Below are 22,787 nucleotides of genomic sequence, written 5' to 3'. Positions count from 1 at the left end.
CACTCACAAATTGTTGACTTCTGTCAGCGTTTTAATTAACACTACTAAAGGGCAGGTTCTAACAAAGATCATTCCCTACAACCTTCAGCTATATGGGACATTTTAATCTCCCAGTTTGATGCTTGAGTCATGAACTATTTCTATAGTTCAGTATAGCTATAGTATAGCTATTTAAAGCAACCATTACCAGCACTTGTCACTACACAGATTCATATGGCCACCGTCAAGTGTTTAAATCCCAAACAAATGTTTACATGTAGGTACAGGGCGGGTCAGAGTTATTACACCGCTCGTTCAATGCCCGAAACATGTGACGTCCCTTATCGTTTGTACAGCGCACTTTGGCCACGCCAATTAAATTTGTTGGTTCTCGGATTCGCCTCTTCATCTTTTTCCTGATTTGCACAAAAAAGACTCTGGTTCTGAATTAACTTAAATATGCCTATATGTTGCCCCCAACAGTTGAGGAAAATCCTTTTCTTCCTAGTTGTTACAGTTTTTCCATCTATCAATGCAGTGGTTTGATTAAGTTCAAAATTCATTGTTTAAATATTAACCCAGCCTTTTGAGTTGACTTCATGGCTCCTATCGTAGCATTTGGGGCTATAATAGGATGGCCTGTTTTTAATTTTTTTTTTGCCCTGTCGCTTCATATTTTTTTCTGAAAAACTCCGAGAACCAACAAATTAAATTGATGTGGCCTTTGACAGGTCCGATTCGCCAGGTGGTGGGCCGTTAATCTTGATGGGGGGCCGTGTGGGGCTGGCGAACAAATAGAGACACTGGCGCGAACACAAGAATGTTTAATCATTGGTGACATTGCGCTTGTTACATCACTTCCTGCGTGGTTCAAGCAATGGGATAAAATAGCAATCTCCAAGTAGATCCTGGGGTGGCATAAGACAGTATCAAATTGGCCAGGCAGTATCCATTGGCCAGAGAGAGTTCAATACGCCTGGCCAATTTGATACTGTCTTATGCCACCCTATGATCTGCTTGGAGAAGAATATGAAAACCAATGACCAGACAATAAAGAAATGTCATTTCATTACTCTGAATATTATCACCATGTTGTTCTGGATGCTTAATTCCAGTTACAGCATCCATGTTGATTTTCAAAATTAAGGTATCTTGTGCTTTCGCCTAAGCTATCCTCAGGGTACAGATGTATATCCTCCATTCCATGAGGTTTACGTGGAGTAACATAAAGCACACCTTTGTGGTATTGAACGTTTAGAGGACGTGTCTTGCTTTAAATATCTTCCTGTCTGTCGCGTTCTTGTTGTTTACAAGGGGAAACGATCTACTTGTCAACCCAACTGTGTCAACGAAAAACATGCTATAGTCAGGTCACGTACATTTGTAAAATGTCCATCTAAAATGCTAACGTGAGCTTCTATATATAGCGCTATTGTTGAAAAACAGGTGAACCCGTGGCACATTTATACTGTAGTTATTCTTCGAAACTGTGTCATCTAGCGGCGCAAAACAGACATCCTCTGGTATGTACCTAATTATAGATTCCCAATCTCCACTACATGAAGACAAGTGACCGTAGTTTGTATGCCCAGGCGGTCGAAGTGCCGCCAGTCGTAGTTTGATCTTTGTAAGAGGCGTGATTAGAAATTTGTAGAGCCATCGACTGTAAGGACACTGTACTTTGATCACCTTCGCTCATGTGCATGCATGCGATGTCACTCGGGTTATAAGGCGATGCTAGAGCACGTACGTAGTCAATCTTACTTCCGAAGAAAAGGTCGCAAGTTCGCAACTATACCGACTGGAGTTACTGTGATTCTGTACAACAAATTCTGGAGGTTAAACCGTTAAGGTATGTGTGCCCATCTATCTTTTGATCAACCTACCTAGATGGGAGTGTTTTCCGCATTTGATTACTTCTAGAGGAATCTGTGCCTAGGTGATCGATTTGTAAGCGTTCTGAACTTGTTCAGTGAAGTGAGATAGGTCTTCAAATATGTCTTATGACATATAAGATACAACATATGAAGGACAAAAATGTGAAGAAATCGTTACAGAATCTAGACGATGTACGTCAAACATAGCATACGGACGCCAGAAGTTGTACATGTTGGTCCATAACAAAAAGAAGTAAACGGGTTTTATCTCAACGAAAGACCGGAAATTCGAATTTATTGCGATAAGATGGGGTTGTTTCCTCTTTCTTGTTCAAGTTTTGTCTGAATGTTACCTGAGTTGTTGCACTTTCTCCATACAACGAGAGGCCATTTCTCAGTATCCCGACACTGAAGGCATTCCGTTAGATGGTTCAGTGGTGAGTTTTAGAAACAGTCATGTTCAAGGTGTCTGTTTGTCGGTTTAGATAACTGCAAACATTCGGGAGGTTTTGCACAGGTGTTAGTTTTAGGTCTTTGATCACGAATGCTTTGTCAAAATACGTTTAAAGATGTTGTTCGAATCGTACAACGACATGCATGCTACAAATTTGAGCAAAACTGAGCGTTTTGCGAATGTCTAGTCTACCTTGGGTCTACTTTTAATATGCGGGCCACGGGGAAAGCGTAGAAAGGTTCCGGACTGTTAGGTTTTTATGATATTGCAAAGAATGGCTTGAGACATATCTGGACTAAAAAAATGAGATTAATAGCTGGAGATTCTAAAACCCCTTTCTAACCAGTGGAATCGTCCTAACCCCATTCCTACGTTCTCTTGACAAGGCCACAACGCACGCATGCACTCAAAAGGCGCTTTACGTTATTTTGCCAACAACGTCTCCGCATGCGATTAAGAGATTTGAAGGGATTAAATCCTACTCTGAACTCATTATACGCTTTTGTGATCAGGTAATTGAGTTTTCTGCTGATCCCCTCGTCCTTTCACCCGCCCACACCTTGCGGCTAAGCGTTAGTGTAGTTCGGGCATTCTTACAGGTGGATTATTTTCCATGGACACATGATGCCGCCATGTTGAACTCAGACACTTGATCATTCTATTTGTCACTGAAAAACACACTGTCTTCCCAGCTTCTTGTGATATTCTTGTGTTGAACGGATGCGGTGTTTTGGTGAGTTGTTTTGGTGATGTACCGTAAGTTACTACGTGATGTTTTCTGCTACGTAACTTCCTTGTGTGCATTGAGTTCAAGCAGAGGACACCTGTTCTGTTGTTGTCAGTAAACAAAGTTGTCGTGTATGTGAGGCGACAACGGGATTGTGCAATGTACGAGATTGCTCCGCTTTTGGTCAGGATTTTAACGCTGCTTAACCACGTGCACACATGTCTGTGGCGTATCTTTGTTGATTTACTTGTAGTGTTTATGGAAAACCTTACCAGACTAAGAGTTGAACAGGTGACTAAATGTCCCAGTTTTAGACAAATGACAGTGTCAATCTTTTGCATAATTGATACCACCTAGGAGCTTGTGTACTACATGCAGGTTGTCGATTTGCAACGCCCATGACCTCTGTTGGACGCTCAGTCGTGTCGCGCAGTGCCGTTGAAATAGCTTTATTGTACATCCATGCCCTATCGGGCTATTAAGTGAACCGAGAAAGTTTTAGACCTTGGTTGAACAAAGGACTTCCTGTTTTCCAGTACGTGTTGACGCAAAGCCCATAAATTAACAACTGAAGGACAATGGGCGATTGTCTCAGGCTACAATTTGACGAGACAAATTGCCACGTGATGACCCATACATTGACTTGTACATGTGTAATTAAGGTGCCTATGGGATAGGTTTATTTTACATGAGTTGTCGAGACGAATTATGCGCTTTTCGACCAAACAGACAGCGAGCAAGGTTTTTGTTATGGCGGTGGTCTTTATCAAACAGGTGGAAAAGATAACCTCTTTGTGTTATCTACTATAGAAATAAGTGTCGATAATTTTCTATTGTTTTCTCTTTGCATTTGTACACATGAAACCCGGGTATATGTGCAATCCCTGCCATGGCTACCGCTAACGTATGATTGTTTTTTTCTGTTACAGGTTTGACATAGCTCCGAAACGCACGTTTGCTGAACGCATGGTGACAAGTACAACAGTCGAAATGTAGTGCCTAGTTCAGGACGCTCAAGGGAAAACTTCGACACACAGCGTGGATTTCTCATCATTTATGATGCTAGAAGAATAATAAGAAGAAGGAGAAAAACATGCACGGGAATAAAAGCACGTTTGAGATCCTGCGGGAGAACTTCCTGGGCAGTGAGAGCATGCTGACGGCGGTCGGACAGGACTCGCACCCGGCCAGGGTCGCCCGCACGGGGGCGCAGTCGCAAACTCTTTTCACCAACATCATCTCCGAGAAAAGGAACCTTGGCAAAAAGGCAAGTACATTTCTGTCGTCCTTTTTCAAAGTCAATTTTCTGTTCATTTATTTAATAAAGTAAGTTGACTCAATCCTATCCCGTAGCATACTGATATCTGTACATGTGAGGCAAAAATGCGATGTCGTCGACCGAAAGCGGTTGCTTGTTTCGTATCTTGGCTGGTTTTATCTATTTATGGCCGGTACCCAAAAGGTAAGGAAATGCCTCACGTAGCTATATAGCTTGTTTTTGGAGCTATTTCAAACGCCTGTATGTAATTATGACGAAAATCTGCTAACAAATGGCAGGGAATGTCAATATCAGACAGATTTTCTCATCCAAAATATGTTTCGTTTTGCCTATGGCCCTGAAATTGCACTGGATACCTTTAATTATTGATAATGAAGTGTAAAGTCTCTTGTTTGTACGTTCCATTATATTGTAACAGTTGGACACCTGGTACCGGCAGCACAACAACGCCATGGTCCAGATGAACCGGGACCAGCGCCCCCTGTACGTTTCCCTGATGAAGACAGCCACGAAGAGGAAGAAGCTAGAGGTGGAGCGGGAGCGCAGACGTCAGGAGCGGGCCCGGCAGATGGCGAGGGAGCTTCCTCCGATCGTGGAACGGTCCTCGGCAGGTGAAGCTCGTTCTGATTTCTTATATAACCAACTTTCTTGTACAACATTTTTCATCATTTTTAAATATCTGGTGCATTTTATTACCTTCATGTATTCCCCTATTGTGGAACGGTCCTCGGCAGGTAAAGAAAATGAAAAGACGACTAAAATAGATGTAACGTTACGTCGTTCTGATTTCTTATGATCGACATCTTGTGCATTGTTTTTCATCATTTTAACGTACGCCTCTTTTTACCTTCATGTATCCCGCCCCTAATGTTTCTGCCCTCCTGTGCGTTAGCATATTTTCAACGTCTTCAAACATTTATTTGCAGGTAATAGTGACGTTTTGGACCTCACCAAGAAGACGGTGACAGAATCATCTCACAACAACGATGGGAAAGTACAACCAGCCGCCGGCCTTGTCGTGGAAGGTCATATTGGACAGGACTTTATCGGGACTAACAACCAGTCGGAAAATCCGGAACGCTCGTCCGGAAGCCCTTTTCTCGACGTTCCGGATTCCTTCAACCCAGGGAGGAGAAAGTCTTCCGTACAAGAAGAGACGGCGTCCTTACTTTCTTCTCTGCAAAAGACATATGATATCCAACCTTCCAACGGAGATGTCTTGAAAAAAGACGACTCAAAACTGCGCAGAGAAGACGACAAGGAAGGACCAAGTGACACCAAAAAGAAGAAAAGAACTAGAAATAAGAAAGAGAGAACTTCGAAAAAGACTCTGCCGCCTGCGGATGGCAGATTGCAAGACGAAAATATGTCACTAAACTCAAAATTGTCTGAAGACGATGACTCTAGTGTCAGTGAGAGGACAACTGTTGATGGTAGGCCACAGACTGGAGACAAAGAAGAAAATCTATTACCCATCATTCCATCAGATGACGTCATCGACGTCGTGACGGCGTCAAACGATCCCAACTCGCGATTGGACGACAAAGATGACGTCACTGCCACTGAGAACCAGACGTCGAGTTTAGTTGAAAATACGAAAGAACTTCAAACAGAATCCAAGAAAAAGAAGGACAAAGATAAAGAACAAGGAAAGCACAGCAGGAAAAATTCTACCGGATCGAAACATTTGCATGTCCCTCATGGGTCCGTCTGTGGGAGCTCCTCCACCGGGAGTCTTTGGAGAAAAAAGAAAAAGAAGCGCCAAGAAAACTACGAAGTGACGGTCTACAAAAAGGAAGCTAACGGGGACTTAACACCAGAACAGAAACAGGTTTCTACAAAAGTAGATATGTATGAGTACTTTAAGGTTCCGCAGAGAAGAGAAAGACTAACCAGACAAAAGTTACTCGAAGACGTCCGGAAAAAGGAGCAACAGCAGAGGGAAAAAGTCAGCAGTTTTCTGAAGAAAATCGACGAAGAAGGTACGTATTTGCCTCTTCATGAGCTACACATTGACAGGAGCAATTTTGCTTTGAAATGGAATACACATGTATATTGAGTCCACGTATTTCTAACGCAAAGATGAGGGATGCGCTTAAAGCGTTTTATAGCTTCTAAATACTGCTGCGTATAGTTCCCACATGTATACGCGTTTCCACTGGTTATTCATATGTGGACGTTACTGTCACTTCCAGACAACCAACAGCCTGTGATCGTCGTGGAGCGGCAGGATGACGAAAACGGCAGTGGACTGCTCATGCGACAGTCAAAGCGCCTCCTAGCGCCCACGCCGAGAGATGCACTGACTTCTCAGATGAATGAGATGGAAAAGATCCGCACACAATGCAGGTAAGCAAACAATGCAGATGTTTTCTCTCTGTATTTCTAGCTGCCCTCCACACAAAGCATGTTGAAGTTAAAACGATGCACCCATGGCCAGCGAGGCACTCGTGATAAATTTCAGTACGATGTGCCTTCTAATGTTGTGTCAGCATCGTTAAGCTACTTGTATTACATTTTGAGAGGGATGGAGGCAGAAGACGATTAGCTATTAAACACTGCACCATGAATCGCCTTCATGACTCTGATCAAGCTACAAGGTACTGAGAAATAAGTCGTTACGTTGACGAAATGGGAAGGAGTACTAGTAAGTGGTCACTGAAAAGGAACTGCGTTATTTTCAACTCGTGATTCACTGTGTGATTTCAATATATTAATTAATTCATCTCTTGTATCCCCAGGTACGTCCGTATCTACCACCGTCCGTCAGAACTGCAGGACTGGCAGAGAAGGGGACCTCGGCTGACGAGCTGGGCTCCCAACGCCAAGGACGCGCTGATATGACATCAGTAGTAAAAGAACACTAAACTTCCGTCCACGTTAAAGCAAATCGTCGTCACAAGACAAGATCAAATTATGTCAACTTCTAGAGCTATAGCAAATGTCATTTGTAAATTATGCACATCAGGTGCTGAAGCAATTAAGAAAATAACAGGCGTGTGTTAAATGTAAGTTGCATTATACAATACGTAAAAATGAGAACCGAAGCCATATTGTAACCGTCCTTCCAATATAATGACATGAACTACTAGTTTTAACAAGTTGCTATTTGGACGAAAACTTGAAATAGAATGGTATAATTTTTTTTATACAAGGTGTGAGTTAAATGACCATTAGACTGCTTAAAAGACTGCTTTTAATTGTACATGCATTAAAGACTGGTCTTTGCAAACCTCGACTTGAAGATGAATTTTCTACATTGTAAAATAAAACAGAGCTGAAAGCGTGTCACTGACTATGTGTTTTGAAAGATAAGTCTGCACAGGCACCACATATGTAAATACAGTCGGAAATCTTATGTTAGCAGTTAAATCCAAGTTCAGTTGAGGCGTACGCTGTAACAGACCATCCAGCTGCTCCCCCTTGTGTCGAAGATTATATTGCATCATCAAGTAGTCCACACACCCCTCAGCATTTCGGTGATAAACAGAAACAATGTTGCATTAGTTCAACTTCTTTATGTTTCACAAACCAAAATTGCAATTCGGATGTGATAGCGCTAGCCATTCAGAACGTGAAAGTTTACAGGAAATTTACACTTGACCACTTATACTGCATAAAATGCACAGGAACCAAAGCATTTATGACCTAAATATCCTGAATATTTCTTTTGTGAAATGTCACTCAAAAGGTACCCCGGGATTTTGACAATGTATGAGTTGCGTTACAACGTCAGAAAGTAGCAGTGTCACTTTCTTGGTGAACAAAATTCATTCTCAGACTGGAAACTTGAACTTGATTATAAAAGCGGTGAAGGTTCAGGGTTCAAAGTGCACGTCCTTGAGCGACCGTAAACAGGACTGTTTACACGTACCCGGAAGAAACGTTTCCAGTCCCAGATATCGAAAGAAAACAGCATTTCATGTCCAAAATCAGCAAGCTGCAATCCGGGAATCAAGGTTGGATGTTTTCAAACTGAATTTTATGACCTTAAGGTGTAATTTTACGGCCGTCAGGTGCCAATCTTGTCGTTGAAGGGGGGGGGGGCAAACGTGAACGTGAGCTGGTTTTGACGACAAATACCAACGGATATTGAGGTAATACCACTTGATATAGTTAAAACGGGCTTACGGGCTTAGAAAAGAGATGTGATATAAAAAAAATATGGCTAGTGAACTATGTATCATAGATATTACTCAACAAGGTGACCCACTCACGGAGAAGATGAACGCTTCCATGACATTATCTCCCTTTTCTTCAGCCAGGTACTGCTACTAGAAGACATTTGACCGTACGGTATGACGGTGTCAGACATTACCTGCAATGACCGCCCCTAAGAGAACATGGCCCCTCTTGTCAGGGAGGTCGAGGCTGGTGCTTCTGGCTCCACTCTTCGTCATAGCCATCCTGGCATGGTGGATTGCCAGCAAGACTCTCCAGAACTACCAAATGGTAAATTCACAGTTTCTCTCAAATGCCTCCACTGAACTGTGGGTCTTGGAACTTAATTTAATGTCACACTGAGCATGTTTTATGGGCATCCACCGTGGCTACATGGAGTCCATAGCTAATGTCAGTTTAGTCTGAGGTGGAGCTATCGTTAACGTTTACAACTCTAATACAAAAAGCTGCCATGTAGCATATCGATATCAATCACATAAAGACGGGAAATGTTTTTCTAGACATGGCAGACAGTAACTAATGCAAGGTCAAAGACATTCATGTGCCGATGGTCAGGTAAGTTACATATTTAACAGTTCATACTAAACTGCCTTCTTCATGTAGGCAATCAATCCTGACGTCCAGCTGGCTGAAGGGTCTATGGGGCAAGATTATTCCCGTAATCCACACGTAAGTATGTTACATACTCTTCATACACATGGTGAACTACATACAACATAATGGTTGGTTATTCACATATTATCTTTTGCTACAATATGTGACTTATGTCACATATGGTCAACACGTCTGTGGATAGTGTTCAGCACCAAGGACAGTTGTGCTTATCCATGTGTGGATGGTGTTCAGCACCAAGAACAGGTATGTTTGCCTGTGTGTGGATGGTGTTCAGTACCAGGGACAGGTAAGTTCACTTGTGTGTGAATGGTGTTCAGCACCAGGGACAGACATGTTAGTGTGTGGATGGTGTTCAGCACCAAGGACAGAGAAATACTGGAGACAAATTGCATCAAAAACAAAAGGCCTTTACATTTGAAAGTCGGTCAGCCTTCTGTAACACTAGTGACTGAATGTGTTTAACATCATACATTATACCTACAGGTCAATGATGATACACAGCCAGGACCACAGGTCGGCATTACTCTACAGACAGTAGCTGACACTGTACTGTGGACGAGCCCGAGGAAAGGAGAGATCCCCCTGTACCGGATACCTGTCCTGACCTACACTCCTGAGGGAAACCTGGTCGCCATGGTGGAAGGGAGGAGAAAGCCAGAAGGAGACACACATCCAAAGATATTTTCTGTGAGGAGATCTACAGACAGAGGTGATACAAGCTGCTTGAACATTTGTTTCTTGTTTTGGTGTCACTGCTTCATGACTATTTATGTTTTATCGGTGACACAGTAATGCCAAGGATTCATAGTCTGTGCATAAGAGCACATTTTCAGGACTTCTAATTTATTGGCGATCCGTTGACTAAACTGTTCACATGGGTATACGTCATTCTATGATTTTTTTTCAACCGAAGTATCACTCTCTTTCCTTCAAAGGTGAAATGTGGTCACCTGCACAGCGGATTTTGTATGACAAAGGAATAAGCTCGTATCTAGGAACTGTTTTTGTTGACGACACAACTCGAACTGTCTTCCTGATGTACGCGTATTGCGAGTTCTGCCCGCTGATATCCATGATGCTGATGAACAGTACAGATGACGGCATCACGTGGGGCAGGCCGAGAAATATCACTGACATGGTAGGGAAGGATTACGCTGCCTACCCAGGCCCAGGGTACGGCATCCAGGTAAACAAACTTTGAACCATTGTTTATTCACGAGAAGCTCAAATCGCCCTGCAGGCTGAATTTCACTGAGGTTGTTAGATACACTGTATAAGCTACACAGTTTTTTTGCAGTGAAACATCTGGTTGAGAAAATGGATAGAACTTTACAAGGTATCTGTTTATATCAGTTAACATTAGATTTTCTCTATTCCTACCCATAGAGTCAGTATGGATTTTACTACGGGATAGCTGCTTGTATTTATTCAAAATACTGAATTCTAGAGATTTTTCATCTGATTTTGTCCTTGATATTTAGTGGAAGAGCATTAGCTGTATGTATTATTGGAATACTGCAGGGAAAAGATTCATATCCTTAATCTGCACTACTGTTCAGAAAAAGCATGAGCCAGCTAAGGGCAGACTGGTTGTGTGCGGACACGGTTTCCACCATGGGAAAGGCCTGGTGCTGCTGCTGAGTGATGATCACGGCATGACGTGGAGACGTGGTGCCTTCGTGCCGAGTATACCGTTCACTAACGGCACGGACGGAGACTTTGACCCTGACGAATGCCAGGTAAGCTAACAGATCTAGCTAGAAGGGGGTTGTAATAAGTACCGAGAAATGTATTCTGTTATTGCTTGAATTTAACTCCAACGTAAATGGGAATGTATGTACTTGAATAGATGGTCTTTTGATCTGTTAATCTCCTTGTTTGATGTTTGATTTTTTGAGCAAAGTTTCAACATAATGGCATTAACGATTTTGATATACGTATGTTTTAAATGATCAAGGGTGCCATAAAAGCAATTGATTGAGACTATTCAAGCAAAATGTTCAACAAATGCTAGTACAGATGTACTCAGGACACATAAATGTAAAGATTACAACAATGCGTGAACCAGCTAAATATCCTATTAGACTTTAAAATCTCAATTTCAGGAGCAACAACATTAATGCATTACTTGCTTTCATATATTCCTGTTTACTCTATGTAGCTGGTGGAGTTACCCGATGGGTCCCTATACGTGGTTGCCCGGAATGAAAAGGTTTACAAACAGCACTGCAAGATTGTCATGCGGAGCTTTGATGGTGGAGAAACGCTACCGCAGGAGCACACGTACTTGGACGGAGCGCTCATAGAACCCAGGATCACATCAGGGCTGTGGTACCACGATGGAACCTTGTTCTACTCAGGACCCAAACATGACACAAAACGTGGGTACCCTCACAATGTAAGACAAGAAGTTGGATATTACAGACCTCTGGGAAATAGTGAATATTTTGGAACTGTACAGGGACTTGTGTGATATTATATAGTAATTATATCTAATTGGTATTTTATTTAACACTTGCTGAATTCTTGCACAATTCATGCTATGACCTTTCCATAAACCAACTGTCCAAACCATCTCCCACTCTCTAGCAACCATTACCACTCTGGAACCCAAACATACACACACACACTTAAGCAGGGCCACCCCAAAACAATACTTTCATCTCAGGCGTAAATAGCTTTACTGTGGGCAAAGTACTGTTTTGAAGAATCTACAAAAGGTCTACGCAAATTTATTGTCTTGCATTGGTTCTTGGCTTTTTACTTCTAGGTCGGAACTTGTACATCAGATGGAGTTACGACCACGGGAAGACTTGGAGCTCAGAGAAACAGATCTGGGCCGACTGGGCAGGCTACTCCACACTCATGATGCTCCCAGGTGACAAAAGTCATCTCTACATCATGTATGAAAGAGGAAAAACAGGCCCAGTGGATGAAATAGCTCTCACTAAAATAAAGATATCCATGGAGCAGGGTCGTGAGGATACATAATGTGATGTAAGAATCACTAAATATGTATGTACTGGCCAACTTGTACAGATTCGTGTTGATATGTTTGAAAAACAATAAAGAAACAGTTCGAGGGTATTTTAGATATATAGCCTTGGAGGGAAAAAGTCTCAGCAAAAACTCCCTTAAGACGTTTCACGACATTTGCGTTACTGCTTTTAAGAATACGTTGGGTTATTGCTTAATGATTTATGATTGTCAGAACAAGAAGGAAATGAACGGATATCAATAAAACATCTCCATTTCCCAGAAGAGGTCTTCTCAATTTTTAATATTAGGTTATTTCTGTGACCCGACATTGGGTTCACAGAAATGTATGACCAGGCACTTCATACAAATGTACCGAAATGTGCGTGTTTTTCCTTGTTTACCCTTGTTTACGGAAAACTGTGTCCGTGTTAGAGGCTTAATCTGACTGTGAGTGGTTCCGCCTTGTATGACAAGCACGCGCTCAAGGCGCAAAGTCCGACCTCCGCTCAGGCGGCCTTGGCGATATTACCCAAACAAACACCGTTCAACTCCCCACACACCACAAACACCACGGATTATAAATGACTAAGAAATGAGGGTTGAGTCTCCCGGTGTTGAAGGCTCGCCATGCTCTCTTTCCTCACAATAGCGGGGAGAAGAAAAGGCATTCCTTCCTCGCAGGGCTACGGGCGGGCACGCTGTGGTCTTGTTCAAACATGCGGTGCGACTGAGACTGGATATTTGCGTTTCACCTGTTGGCTTGGCAAATAGGTTCTCGGTAGAATAGGCTTAGCGACATCGTCTCAAAAGTTAGCGTCTGATCCAAACCAAACCCAGAAGGGTTCTAAAAGATATGGATGTGTTACCAACAAGTGTTGCAATTAGTAGTTATTTACGCATATACAATTGTTACAAGTATTTTCGTAATGACAAAACATACAGGTGATAGTTTGTTGTTTTAGGTGCTCCCGTGCACGCTAAGGTTCGCCTATGTGCCCTATATGGTGTCATGACGGCAAGGGTTTCTCGGTGATGCCGATGCGGCATGTAGAAAACGAAAGGCTCTCGGTGAATAACAGAACTGTTGACCCATGTTGACCGGCCCTGAGGCGGGTAGACTCGCGTGGAAAGTCGTCTTGTATTGTCTCCTACCTTAACAAAGAGCACTAGAGCCGTCTGCATGTGTCCTTTTCACATGAATCCGGTTAGACTGTTTTTACTCCCGTTTGGACGTAATCAGGTAGCGATTAGAGGACGTTTATCGGATTTAGAAAAGATTTGAAGAAATACTGTGACAACAAAACGTCGGCGTACGTGGCTTATGTCTAACGTACATGTCGACCCAGTTTTCTTGAAACACGCAGTAACCGGTCATTTTGTTGCTGAAAACAGACGCGCGCTTTTTTGTTCAGGTTGTTCAGAAACAGCTGTGTAACCAGTTAGACAGGCGCGATTGTTAACCATTTATTCTCTACTACGGCTGTTGTGGTAACGTAAGTACAGTCATCTACCGATCCGACGGTGTTGTCATCCGCAAAAATTGTTAAAAACGGGGTATTAAGTCCTTGTTTTGTGAGCCAAAAACCTGCTGTCGTTATTTTGAAAATAACTTTGCAACATGCAACTCTGACGACCCTATGTGGTGGACCTGGGCTTTGACTATGACTAATGGTTCGTTTGTTTTTCTACAAAATCGTAGTCACTTTTCTTGTACTATTGATACAGAGCTGTGACGTGGCTACAGTGTGGTATAGACTTTGTATAGAAATCCACTTGTCGTCTTGAGACCATCCCCGCGACAACTTTTCACCAGTTGTTTGAGAATTTGTCCAGTGGCCGTGCTCCCATTGGTCGCAATGTGACGTGACGACAAATACAGGCAAACACCTGCATGGATCCCGGCCTAAACAATGTTCCTGACGACAATACGTTGGAAGTGTGGGCTCTGCCACACACGGACTAAGCTTGTAGGGACGGACACAGAACGTGAGTGAAGACATGAAGACTGTTCCTTCTCTCCGCACGTATCATGGCGGGCAAACCGTCATAGCGATACCCAATGTGTCCTAGCTTGCGAGCCCTACTAACAAAGGCCATAGCAACGTTGGCCGTGAACCCCCGGGTGTGATCACCGCTGGCTAACTGTCGACAACGCGGCATGCGGTGTGGTTACGTCTCCAGGGTGAGTCCGTCGTATATTCAAAAGTGACTTTGTGCAATTTGCCCAACTGCCTTTGATGTCTGGCGTTCCTGAAAGGACCAAAGAAGGAGAGCGGCCGGTGGAAAAGCCGGGTGGTTAATTCTATACACGACTTCGCCAAACGTCGTGGAAAGATTTCTATCGCTCATGACGACGCCGAAGATTACTGCACGCTACTCTGTTCTCTACCAAACCTCAAGTGGAACCTTTATAGCACAAGGAAGTAACTGTATCGTAAAGCTGCCCTTGCCAACAAGATGCAGTATTAATATACATCAGACAAACAAACCTATCGCAACAAGTATTCACCGGATGATCGCGATACTTTGACGTTTTGAGCCTTACCGTGAGTGAAAACAAGATGGGGGACGATAAGAAAAAGGGAGACATCAGTGAGAGATCGCCGGCGGTCTACTCGGCTAACATGAAGGAGGACATGTTGTTAGACCGGCGGCTGGCCATGCTCAACAAAATGGAGAAACAGGTGGGTGTTTTACAAAGTGTAACTGGTAATGTGTAGAACTTGTAGCAAATGTGTAATCTCCAAGCAGATTTTGTGGGGCAAAGGGGTAATGGTGGCCAATAGTTACTGGAGGCCAATATAGACTCACCTTGAACCAAAGAATCTGCTTGGAGATTAGCAAATCACGGTATGCTGAGACTGGCATATTCGAGGTTCTCATTTACTAGAGGTTTTATCTGCGTTGTTCTCTCACGGCAGAGCTAACAGTCAGCGTGGGATTGAATGAAATGGCGGATCAGATTGGTTATAAAGTCCATGCTGACATTCTAAGCTATTATATGATAAGAAAGCAGTTTTAGAGCCCCTTACTCCAACGTCAATGCCCTGGCCTGTTATGCACACAATACAACGTTTCCTCTATAAAACTTAACAGTCGGGGCATAGTTCAACAGTGGTGTAATAAGTGAGATAATATAACACCCAGAAATGCATTTTCACCCTCGCTAATTAATCAGTAAATATCCCGATCTCTACGATGTTGTTGGACAAACTGGCGACTACCGGTAACGGTACTGCACGGCTGCAATGCAGACTCTCTGAGATAGCGACAGTTGGACAGTAATTAACTACTGTTGACCACGGCGGTATGTCTGTTATCACCGATCACGTCAGATTACAGTGTTTGGCGCGGTCCTACAGTCAGGTGGACTTTATCTGTAGGCCAGGAGGAATGTGTTCAGTGTTTACTCTCTTCTGTAGGAAAGGTTTTAGTTGGAACTGAGAAAATGAACAACATTACGTACCCGTGCAATTTTTTTTTCAAAAATCAAAACCAAAGGGAAACGATGTTTCTTGTATATTGCACTAGTACATATGTTAACTGTATCCGTACGTGCATCGTGTTTTGTTGTGACCTGCACTTAGCTCAGTGTGACAAAAATGTACAATAAAGGTCATCATTCATTCATATGATCCTTTTTTTTTTCAAAAACATTTGCCATGCCAGTGTTTTATGTATGTTTTTTTTTCTTAAAGGTGTGGTCAAGTAAAATGTATGATTTTTATATATGATTTTTCAATCTTGCCGCAAATGAAGATATCAATTTTTCTTCATTATTCAAGATGACATTGGAATACATTTCATGTTTTTCTTTTAATTCCAGGTGGTAACACGTATAACTGCGGAACAGAGAGTTGTCCTGAACAGGTTCCGCCTGCGGCTGAAGCGGTCCGAGCTGCAGTACGCCCGGCTGAAGGGAGACAAGGAGACCGAGAAGAAACTCCGGGCCAAGTCCGGCTACCAGTTCAACACCACTCTCACCGAGGAGGACGACATGTTACAGAAGGTCAGTGCCCCCCTTCGTTGTTTTTCCAGTACTTCATTGTTAAAAATTAAAGAAACCAACGTCACGTAGTCAACCGGTTACAACTCACGCGCATTTGATTTACGTCTTTTTAAGGGCACTCCACAAGAACGGTACTGAAAATGACAAGCCCCTACCGTCGAAATATTCACCTATCCTAGCTAGATGTGGCACCTCGTAAATTGTAATGTCAAAAGTATGATTGATCATACAACAAAAACACACGAAATGTTTTAATTCAGTAGAGCCTTTGCGTGGAAGCAAAGTATAAAAGTAAAAATGTATGCAGAGGTGTGGTGCAAAGGTACGCTTCTTGGGATCCCCGAGGATTATCGTTAAGATAGCTGTCCGGGTTTTTTTTTTCTTTTAGCAGACCGAGTTTAGTACTTGTTCTTATTGACCACGTTTCTAAAAGTTTTTCTTCTCCAAGATATCATACTCAAAGCAAACATTCAAGCACCATGTTCGAACAAAATTCTGTAACCGACGCTTGCCTATACACACTTTGCGTTATAAATAGTACCGACAGAGGGACGGGTCGGGCGGGAAAGTGTGTTTTGTTTACTGAGTAGGTGTCGTATTTTTCCACATGTTCAAACAACCCAGAAAGTCGGGCAAGGGTCATGTCTCAAGCACCACTTCTACTGCATTAGTAACTCGAAAGGCCACTGGAAAACTAAACGACACACTGTAATATCGGACACGCTAGAATGTTAAGAACAAGTGTAAGAGGAAGCTGCAATGTGCAGATGTAGTACAACTACTAGTACTCGAATGCCAGAGGACAGAGTCAGCTAGGTGTGTGGCAAAAATTCAGTTATTGTCAAGCTACACCATATCATTACTAAGTCTCTGAATGACCCAAATTTCTCTTTCCTTAGCTTCAAAGCAAATAGTGTTTCCTATTACAGCTAAACAAACCATCTTCTACAGTATTGAAGACTGAATTGAATGAACGATGGACTAGAGGACGAATGTGTTCTCAGTGCCACCCCTTCTCCACACATCTGTGAGTGAGCTGTCTGCGGCGGACAATACGCCACAGCTAGAGTTGACATGGCGCCTTGTTCCTCTCCACAAACCGTAACTGCCTCCATGTTTGACTAAACTTTCCTTCCCTTCCACGCTATTCACCTCAAATGGCGACTTTTCGCCAAAAATACACCCAATTAAAACCACAGCAGTGACGCCTCCTTTAGAAAAAGGAGGGACGACTTCCTGACCATTGTTGGAGACTTCCCAAAAGTAGCACACATGTCCTTGCTTAAAGTGGCCCGTATTTGCCGTTTGGCTTAGAACATCTTGAGTGGTAAAACAAGACTTCCAGCTACAAGCTTCTCTCACGGTTAATAGGTAGGGCACCACGGATGCTTACGTGCAAGTTTGACACTAGTAGCTTGAGCTTTGTGGAATGATACTAGTATTTCTCTCCGTCTTCCCCAAACGTCACGGGCTCTTTAAGGATATTGTTGAAGTTAGTCTAAGATTCATCATACCATCAAAACGGTACGATTTTTCATACCGTAGTCAAAGGATCCGGACCTTTATTTTCGTTACATTCGCGCATCTTTGCTTTACCTACAACCGATCGTGTGCAATCTGCCTAGTTCTCCACTCGTATAGCCAGTGGAAAGTGGTTCAAATCTGGGGCAAGGCCTTAAAAGAGCATTAAGAAACCAATTAGCATGGAATCAGCTTGTTATATCCTATATAATCCTCTTTTAATTGTGACCACTTGTTGGAGTGAAAACATGCGAAAGTTGTAGAGAGTAGTCCAGGGACTGGTGTACGGGCCATTGGTTCCTAATGGTGCTAATTGTGAGGGTTATTTCTGAGTAGATAAGACGCCTCTTATCCAAGACTGAACCGTTGCCGAGGAGTTAGTGTGTTTGGTTGTTTTTCATTCAGATTCGACTAATTGTTGGTGAAGGCACGGAAATAGAGCTGAGTTTTTCGCTGAATTCTTAATGGATTATTCAATATGTTGCTTTTTGTTTTCAGACTTTGAAGTGCCATTGTTCCTTGTACTCTTAATTGATTTACTTGCCAACCACAATCGCCTATACTTAGCTGAACATATTTACCTGTTAAGTTTGTCAGCTAACTAGAGAAGTAAAGGAATAATACAGTACAGGGGGTTCGGAAAATATTGACTGATACAGACGGAGTGTGTACTCAGATGTTACTGTGTTGTTTGGTTGTTTTCAACTTTGAGTTGGCAATGTTGCGTTTGAAACATCATAAAGACATGCTAAAAGATGACACGATTCATGAACATCTTTTTTTTTCAATTCCAGGTCACAAGTCGTAGAATCAACAGTGCCCCGCCAAAGATGCGCACCAAGTCAGCACCGCCAAGGCCTGTTTCCTTCGCCACCGAAGCGCCCTCTCCCGACCTTCCAGTGAAAGTCAGCAGCCAAGGACGGATGTCGGTTCCCAACCTGAGAACGCAACCCAGTCCCCCGCCCGCTTTGGGCCGAAGTCGGAGGCTGAGCGTTGAGGACGTCAACGAAAACCTGGCGCGGCAGACGAGAATCCGCCCGGCGACGTCGTTTGAGCTCCGGTCGAGGACGTCGTCGATGTCGACGGAGAATGCCGACGCCGGCCGACCGACGCGCCCGAAGACGTCCTTAGACCAGGTGTCCAGCGCCGCGTCTGATGTGACGTCAAGAGGAGATGAGGACTCAAAAAAAGCGTCCCAGAAGAAACGTCGACACCGCAGCGAGAGTTCTGAGGAAAAGGATAGCGAGCTACAGGAAGATTTCGACGGGAGTATTCTAGAAACGGTTAGGATCGAGAACAACGCCGGAGAAGCTGAAAAAGAACTGAGCAGCGCTCGACTGAAAGACAGGAGAGGTAGTGGTAGGGTTACACGCACTGAACAAACACGTAAAGGAAAAGCGCACAACATGTTGAGCATGCTCACTCCGGAAGAAGAGAGCAGGCCCTCTCTGCTTGCACTTCATCTAAAGATCGCTGAGAGCGCTAACTTCCCCGTCAGGGTGCAGAACTTCGTCAAGACGGTCATACCGTTCACAGAGGATCGCGACGACGCAGAGATGGTGGACTACTACACGCTGAGAGCGCAGGAGGCGGCGAAGGTCGGCAGGAGTAAAAACGCCTTCATTCCCCGCGACAAGAGACCTGGCACCCCTGTCAAACAGCACCACTGGTTCCCCACTAAGGAGACAAAGTCACGGTCCCTCACACTACCCGGACTGGACTACGAATTTGAAAAAGACGCAGAGTTAGACATTGATATCATGAAGCTAGCGTGGGTACACGAGAGGAATAAGTACGATAACATTGCCAGACGAGGCAGCTGTACGGAATAACCAGCACCTGCTAATGATGTGTGTTACAAGTGTGCAATAGTTAAAGATGTGTACAAATTCCTTTCGAAAAAAAAAGAGTCGATACTAGTATATCTGAGTTGTACTTCCAGGTCTAGGGGCGATGCAAATCTTGTACTGTAACTATACTTTGAAATATTTAGTTTTGTTTAGAAAAGAATGAACTTGACGTAAATGTTAGATGAAGATGGTCTTCCCAAACGCCGTGCAAAAATTGTTTGTGACTGATTCTTTAAAAGAAGCAGGAAAAAGTTACACGATGCAAAAAGATTCCCCAAAAATTTTTCGCATAATGCCTGTCCCAGATTAAGATCTAAAACTATATATGATTCTGATTTGTCAAAATGTTTATATCTGTGTGTTCCGTGTGTTTTTCTGTATTATCAGTGAGCAGTTGACGCGAATGTCTTGCTCTCAAATAACCCAATAAGAATTTTATTGTTTTACTATTCATGACTTGTCCATTGACTGTGTATATTACATTCCGTAAAGTTGTTTGTTATTTCGAGTGACAGTTTTGTGTTTTAACAAAGCATGAATCAAATCTTTGAATACAATTTGCCAGCTTGTCAGATGTTTGTTTTCTATATGTCATTTATACCATGAATAGCTTTGACGAAAATACATCCCTGACCATTGTTGGGTAGTGGCAAACAAAGATGGTGGAATGCAAAGAAAAAGGATGTCTTAGAACCACAGAAGTGCTTAGAGTCTCAAATGTAACTCATAAAGGCAAGGAAGCAAGGACGTTTTATACATCGTACCAGGCGGGTGACTTTTTGAAACGTTACAAATGCACTTTATCGTTACCAGCAGAGTTGTCGGTAGGAGTGCAAACAACAGAGGCATGGGCTACAGTTCTGATGCTGTTCAGACGCGCCCGCTCTAGTTGGAGATCAGTGATCAGTTCCCTGATGTCAGAATTACGTTTCTTCATGGTAGTCACCATTTCCATCACCCGGGCTATGGCGTTTCTGTCCTTCTGCCCTTGTCCGCTAGGAGTCCCCACTGCTTCCTCAATCAACCACCTCTCGTGTATACGGCGACGGGTGCGGCCTTTGAACCAGAAACCAGCGTCGTCACTAATGTCCGGAAAAGAAATTCCGGTGTGATGCAGGATGTTCTCCAGAGAACGCATCTGACGGCTGTACCGACACAGCTTCTGTATAATTTGTTTCACTAACAAGTTGTAGTGCCCACAAATCTCACGCAAGGATGCGACGTGTGTTTTGAGGTCTGAAAATTGCTCCGACATTTTTTGAAGTTCAGTCTTCTCGCAGTCAATCTTGGTCTGTCTCCCTTCGTGGACTTCTTTCTTGATTCCGGAGCACATGACGTTCAGACTGTTTTGTATCCACTTCTCAAAGTCCGGATGTTTGTCGCGTAGGGCTTTTGTCGCAGCGGCAGACATCGAATGTTTCAACTCATCTTCCATCCATTGTTTCAATGCTATTTCTCTCTCAGCGTAGAACTGTCGCATCTTCTCTTGTTCCTCCTTTACTCTTGTCATTTCCTCTTCAACTTGTTGGCTAATCTCCTTCAGATCTTCCATCTCCGTATAAAGACGCTTGCGTGTTTTCCTTCCCTTTCTTCCCGCGGGTACCTCCGTAGTTTCTTTCAACTGGGCCATAAGTCTATCCTCCAGTTCCCTTTGCGCACGTTTGAAGTAACGGACTACAGGCACCGTTATCAGAACTACACTGGAGGCCATCATGACGACCGTCAAGCACCACACAGCGGCCACAGATGGTTCTGCATGTGGGAACTGGGCGGATCCCGCAGCCGTAACCATGGCAACGTAGAGGGAGACGCAAATCAAACTCATAAAGTCCATCTTTGACCTAGCTAACCAGCGTCACCCAGCAGTAGATTCTGCTTCATTGATTTTGACTGAAAGTCTACCGAAAACAGAATACTAAGTAGTTCTCTGTCGTGTAGAACGTTTACGTTACAATGTCGATCGCCCTTCTGGAACATCTAAAGTGATATTATGTAGGATTTTCGCGCCAAAACTGAAAATACAAATAATTGAAATTTTCTCATCTAGATTGTCATTTTCGATAACTTTCAACATATTAGCGTCGCTATTTCGCCTTTTCGGCAACTCAGCGCAGCGCGAGAATAAGGTGCGCAAGGCCCGACGTATTTATTTGTGTCACAATAAATAGAATGTAAACAAACAACGGTTTTCGTTCGGAAATCTTCGGCAACTTCCGGCGCGTGTCTGGGTTCCATGGTTCGAACGCTTTCGAACGCTGGAGTTCGAAGCCGATTGACTTCAAATTTGCCAATTTTTGAAGGGTCAGTACCTAATCTAAAATCCTCTTTTTGCATATACTTGAAAGTTATCATCATCACTTATCATATTGCATGTGGTAACCACATTCATACAGTTTCTCATACCAAGGAACGAAGTTTATGACATTACGCTAAATGTATCAAAATGTTGCGGAAACTCAGAATGGTGTGCGCCGGTAGCTACAACTGGGCTAAAATTTCGTCACCGCGATGTGTGCACCGTCGCGGTTTTCTCGTTGGGGCAAACCCGTTTGTCCGAAACTAACCAGGGGACTTTGGTATCGATGTAAAGGTGAAGATGTGGGCTATCACACTGTGGTATTAGCTAATGGGATCCAGTTGGCCAGTAAAAAAAGATAAGCACAGATAAACTGACCAAAAATGCTAATGTTTGGAAGGCCATAACGATCGCTGTCATTTTGTAATGCACGAAATATCTACATTGTTGTACTAGGCAAATCCTGTAGATATGAAAAAGTATAAACGTTACGTATGTCTAAGGTGTTGTTGTTGCACTATTGACAGTTGTCAAATTGTGACCCGGCATATGCCGTATTTTAGAGAATATCGTGTTCTACGGTGACCAGCGGTTCGGCTGGATTCGGGAATGCTCGGACGCGGTCGGAAGTAAACAAACATGGCCGCGATCCGCGCTAGCGCCGCAGAGTGCGCAGTTTTCCAACGCGTATTTGCGGCGAAACGACGTTGATATGTTAATCCCCAAATGTCATCATGAAGTCAGGTAGGTGTAAAGAGCAAGAAAATGTGTAAAAGAAAGATTTCTAGAATAGTCAAAATTCTACATAATATAGCTTTAATCATTAAATATTACTAGTAATTTCTAGATACTGTATTCCCATTCAAGGCCCATATTGAAGATTAGAATGCTTCTTCTTCTCGAGATTAAAATGCTGTATGTTTTCTATGACGTCCACGTCAACGTGCCATTCTTCTGGAGACGGGTTCCCGCCTTTTTTTTAGTCCAGGGGCGCATAAGAACGTTTTATTGTTTCGTTT

General features: G+C 43.2%; 4 protein-coding genes across 7 annotated transcripts in view; 3 read left to right on the top strand and 1 right to left on the bottom strand.

Annotated features, from left to right (window-relative positions):
* The window catches only part of LOC109467904, a 9,171-nt gene extending 1,623 nt beyond the window's left edge, over nucleotides 1–7,548 (top strand). Inside the window, exons 1-6 of one of the 4 annotated variants that reach the window (XM_019766027.1) lie at nucleotides 1,681–1,831; nucleotides 3,967–4,304; nucleotides 4,735–4,927; nucleotides 5,243–6,298; nucleotides 6,512–6,665; nucleotides 7,058–7,548. In XM_019766027.1, the coding sequence (XP_019621586.1) occupies nucleotides 4,131–4,304; nucleotides 4,735–4,927; nucleotides 5,243–6,298; nucleotides 6,512–6,665; nucleotides 7,058–7,160 (1,680 nt within the window). In that variant the 5' untranslated portion in view covers nucleotides 1,681–1,831; nucleotides 3,967–4,130 and the 3' untranslated portion in view covers nucleotides 7,161–7,548. Of the gene's footprint in view, nucleotides 1–1,680; nucleotides 1,832–2,720; nucleotides 3,044–3,789; nucleotides 3,812–3,966; nucleotides 4,305–4,734; nucleotides 4,928–5,242; nucleotides 6,299–6,511; nucleotides 6,666–7,057 lie in introns of those variants that run through there. The other 3 variants (XM_019766024.1, XM_019766028.1, XM_019766025.1) reach the window with 3 other exon arrangements.
* Nucleotides 7,549–8,537: 989 nt separating this feature from the next.
* On the top strand, nucleotides 8,538–12,365 carry LOC109467909 (sialidase-1-like). Its single transcript, XM_019766033.1, has 7 exons — nucleotides 8,538–8,768; nucleotides 9,102–9,167; nucleotides 9,597–9,834; nucleotides 10,049–10,299; nucleotides 10,673–10,852; nucleotides 11,275–11,494; nucleotides 11,884–12,365. Exons 1-7 carry the CDS (start codon nucleotides 8,640–8,642, stop codon nucleotides 12,102–12,104), a joined length of 1,305 nt encoding a protein of 434 aa, XP_019621592.1. The 5' UTR covers nucleotides 8,538–8,639; the 3' UTR covers nucleotides 12,105–12,365.
* Nucleotides 12,366–13,882: 1,517 nt separating this feature from the next.
* On the top strand, nucleotides 13,883–20,032 carry LOC109467905. Its single transcript, XM_019766029.1, has 3 exons — nucleotides 13,883–14,776; nucleotides 15,919–16,101; nucleotides 18,417–20,032. Exons 1-3 carry the CDS (start codon nucleotides 14,654–14,656, stop codon nucleotides 19,452–19,454), a joined length of 1,344 nt encoding a protein of 447 aa, XP_019621588.1. The 5' UTR covers nucleotides 13,883–14,653; the 3' UTR covers nucleotides 19,455–20,032.
* Nucleotides 20,033–20,259: 227 nt separating this feature from the next.
* On the bottom strand, nucleotides 20,260–21,312 carry LOC109467733. The gene has a single exon (XM_019765784.1). It carries the CDS (start codon nucleotides 21,304–21,306, stop codon nucleotides 20,260–20,262), a length of 1,047 nt encoding a protein of 348 aa, XP_019621343.1. The 5' UTR covers nucleotides 21,307–21,312.
* Nucleotides 21,313–22,787: the final 1,475 nt, after the last annotated feature.

The sequence above is a fragment of the Branchiostoma belcheri genome, unplaced genomic scaffold (assembly GCF_001625305.1).
Source record: "Branchiostoma belcheri isolate BF01 breed outbred unplaced genomic scaffold, Haploidv18h27 scaffold19, whole genome shotgun sequence".
Lineage (NCBI taxonomy): Eukaryota > Metazoa > Chordata > Leptocardii > Amphioxiformes > Branchiostomatidae > Branchiostoma > Branchiostoma belcheri.
The sequence above is the reverse complement of the archived record's forward strand: the minus strand, read 5'-3'. Positions and strand labels throughout refer to the sequence as shown.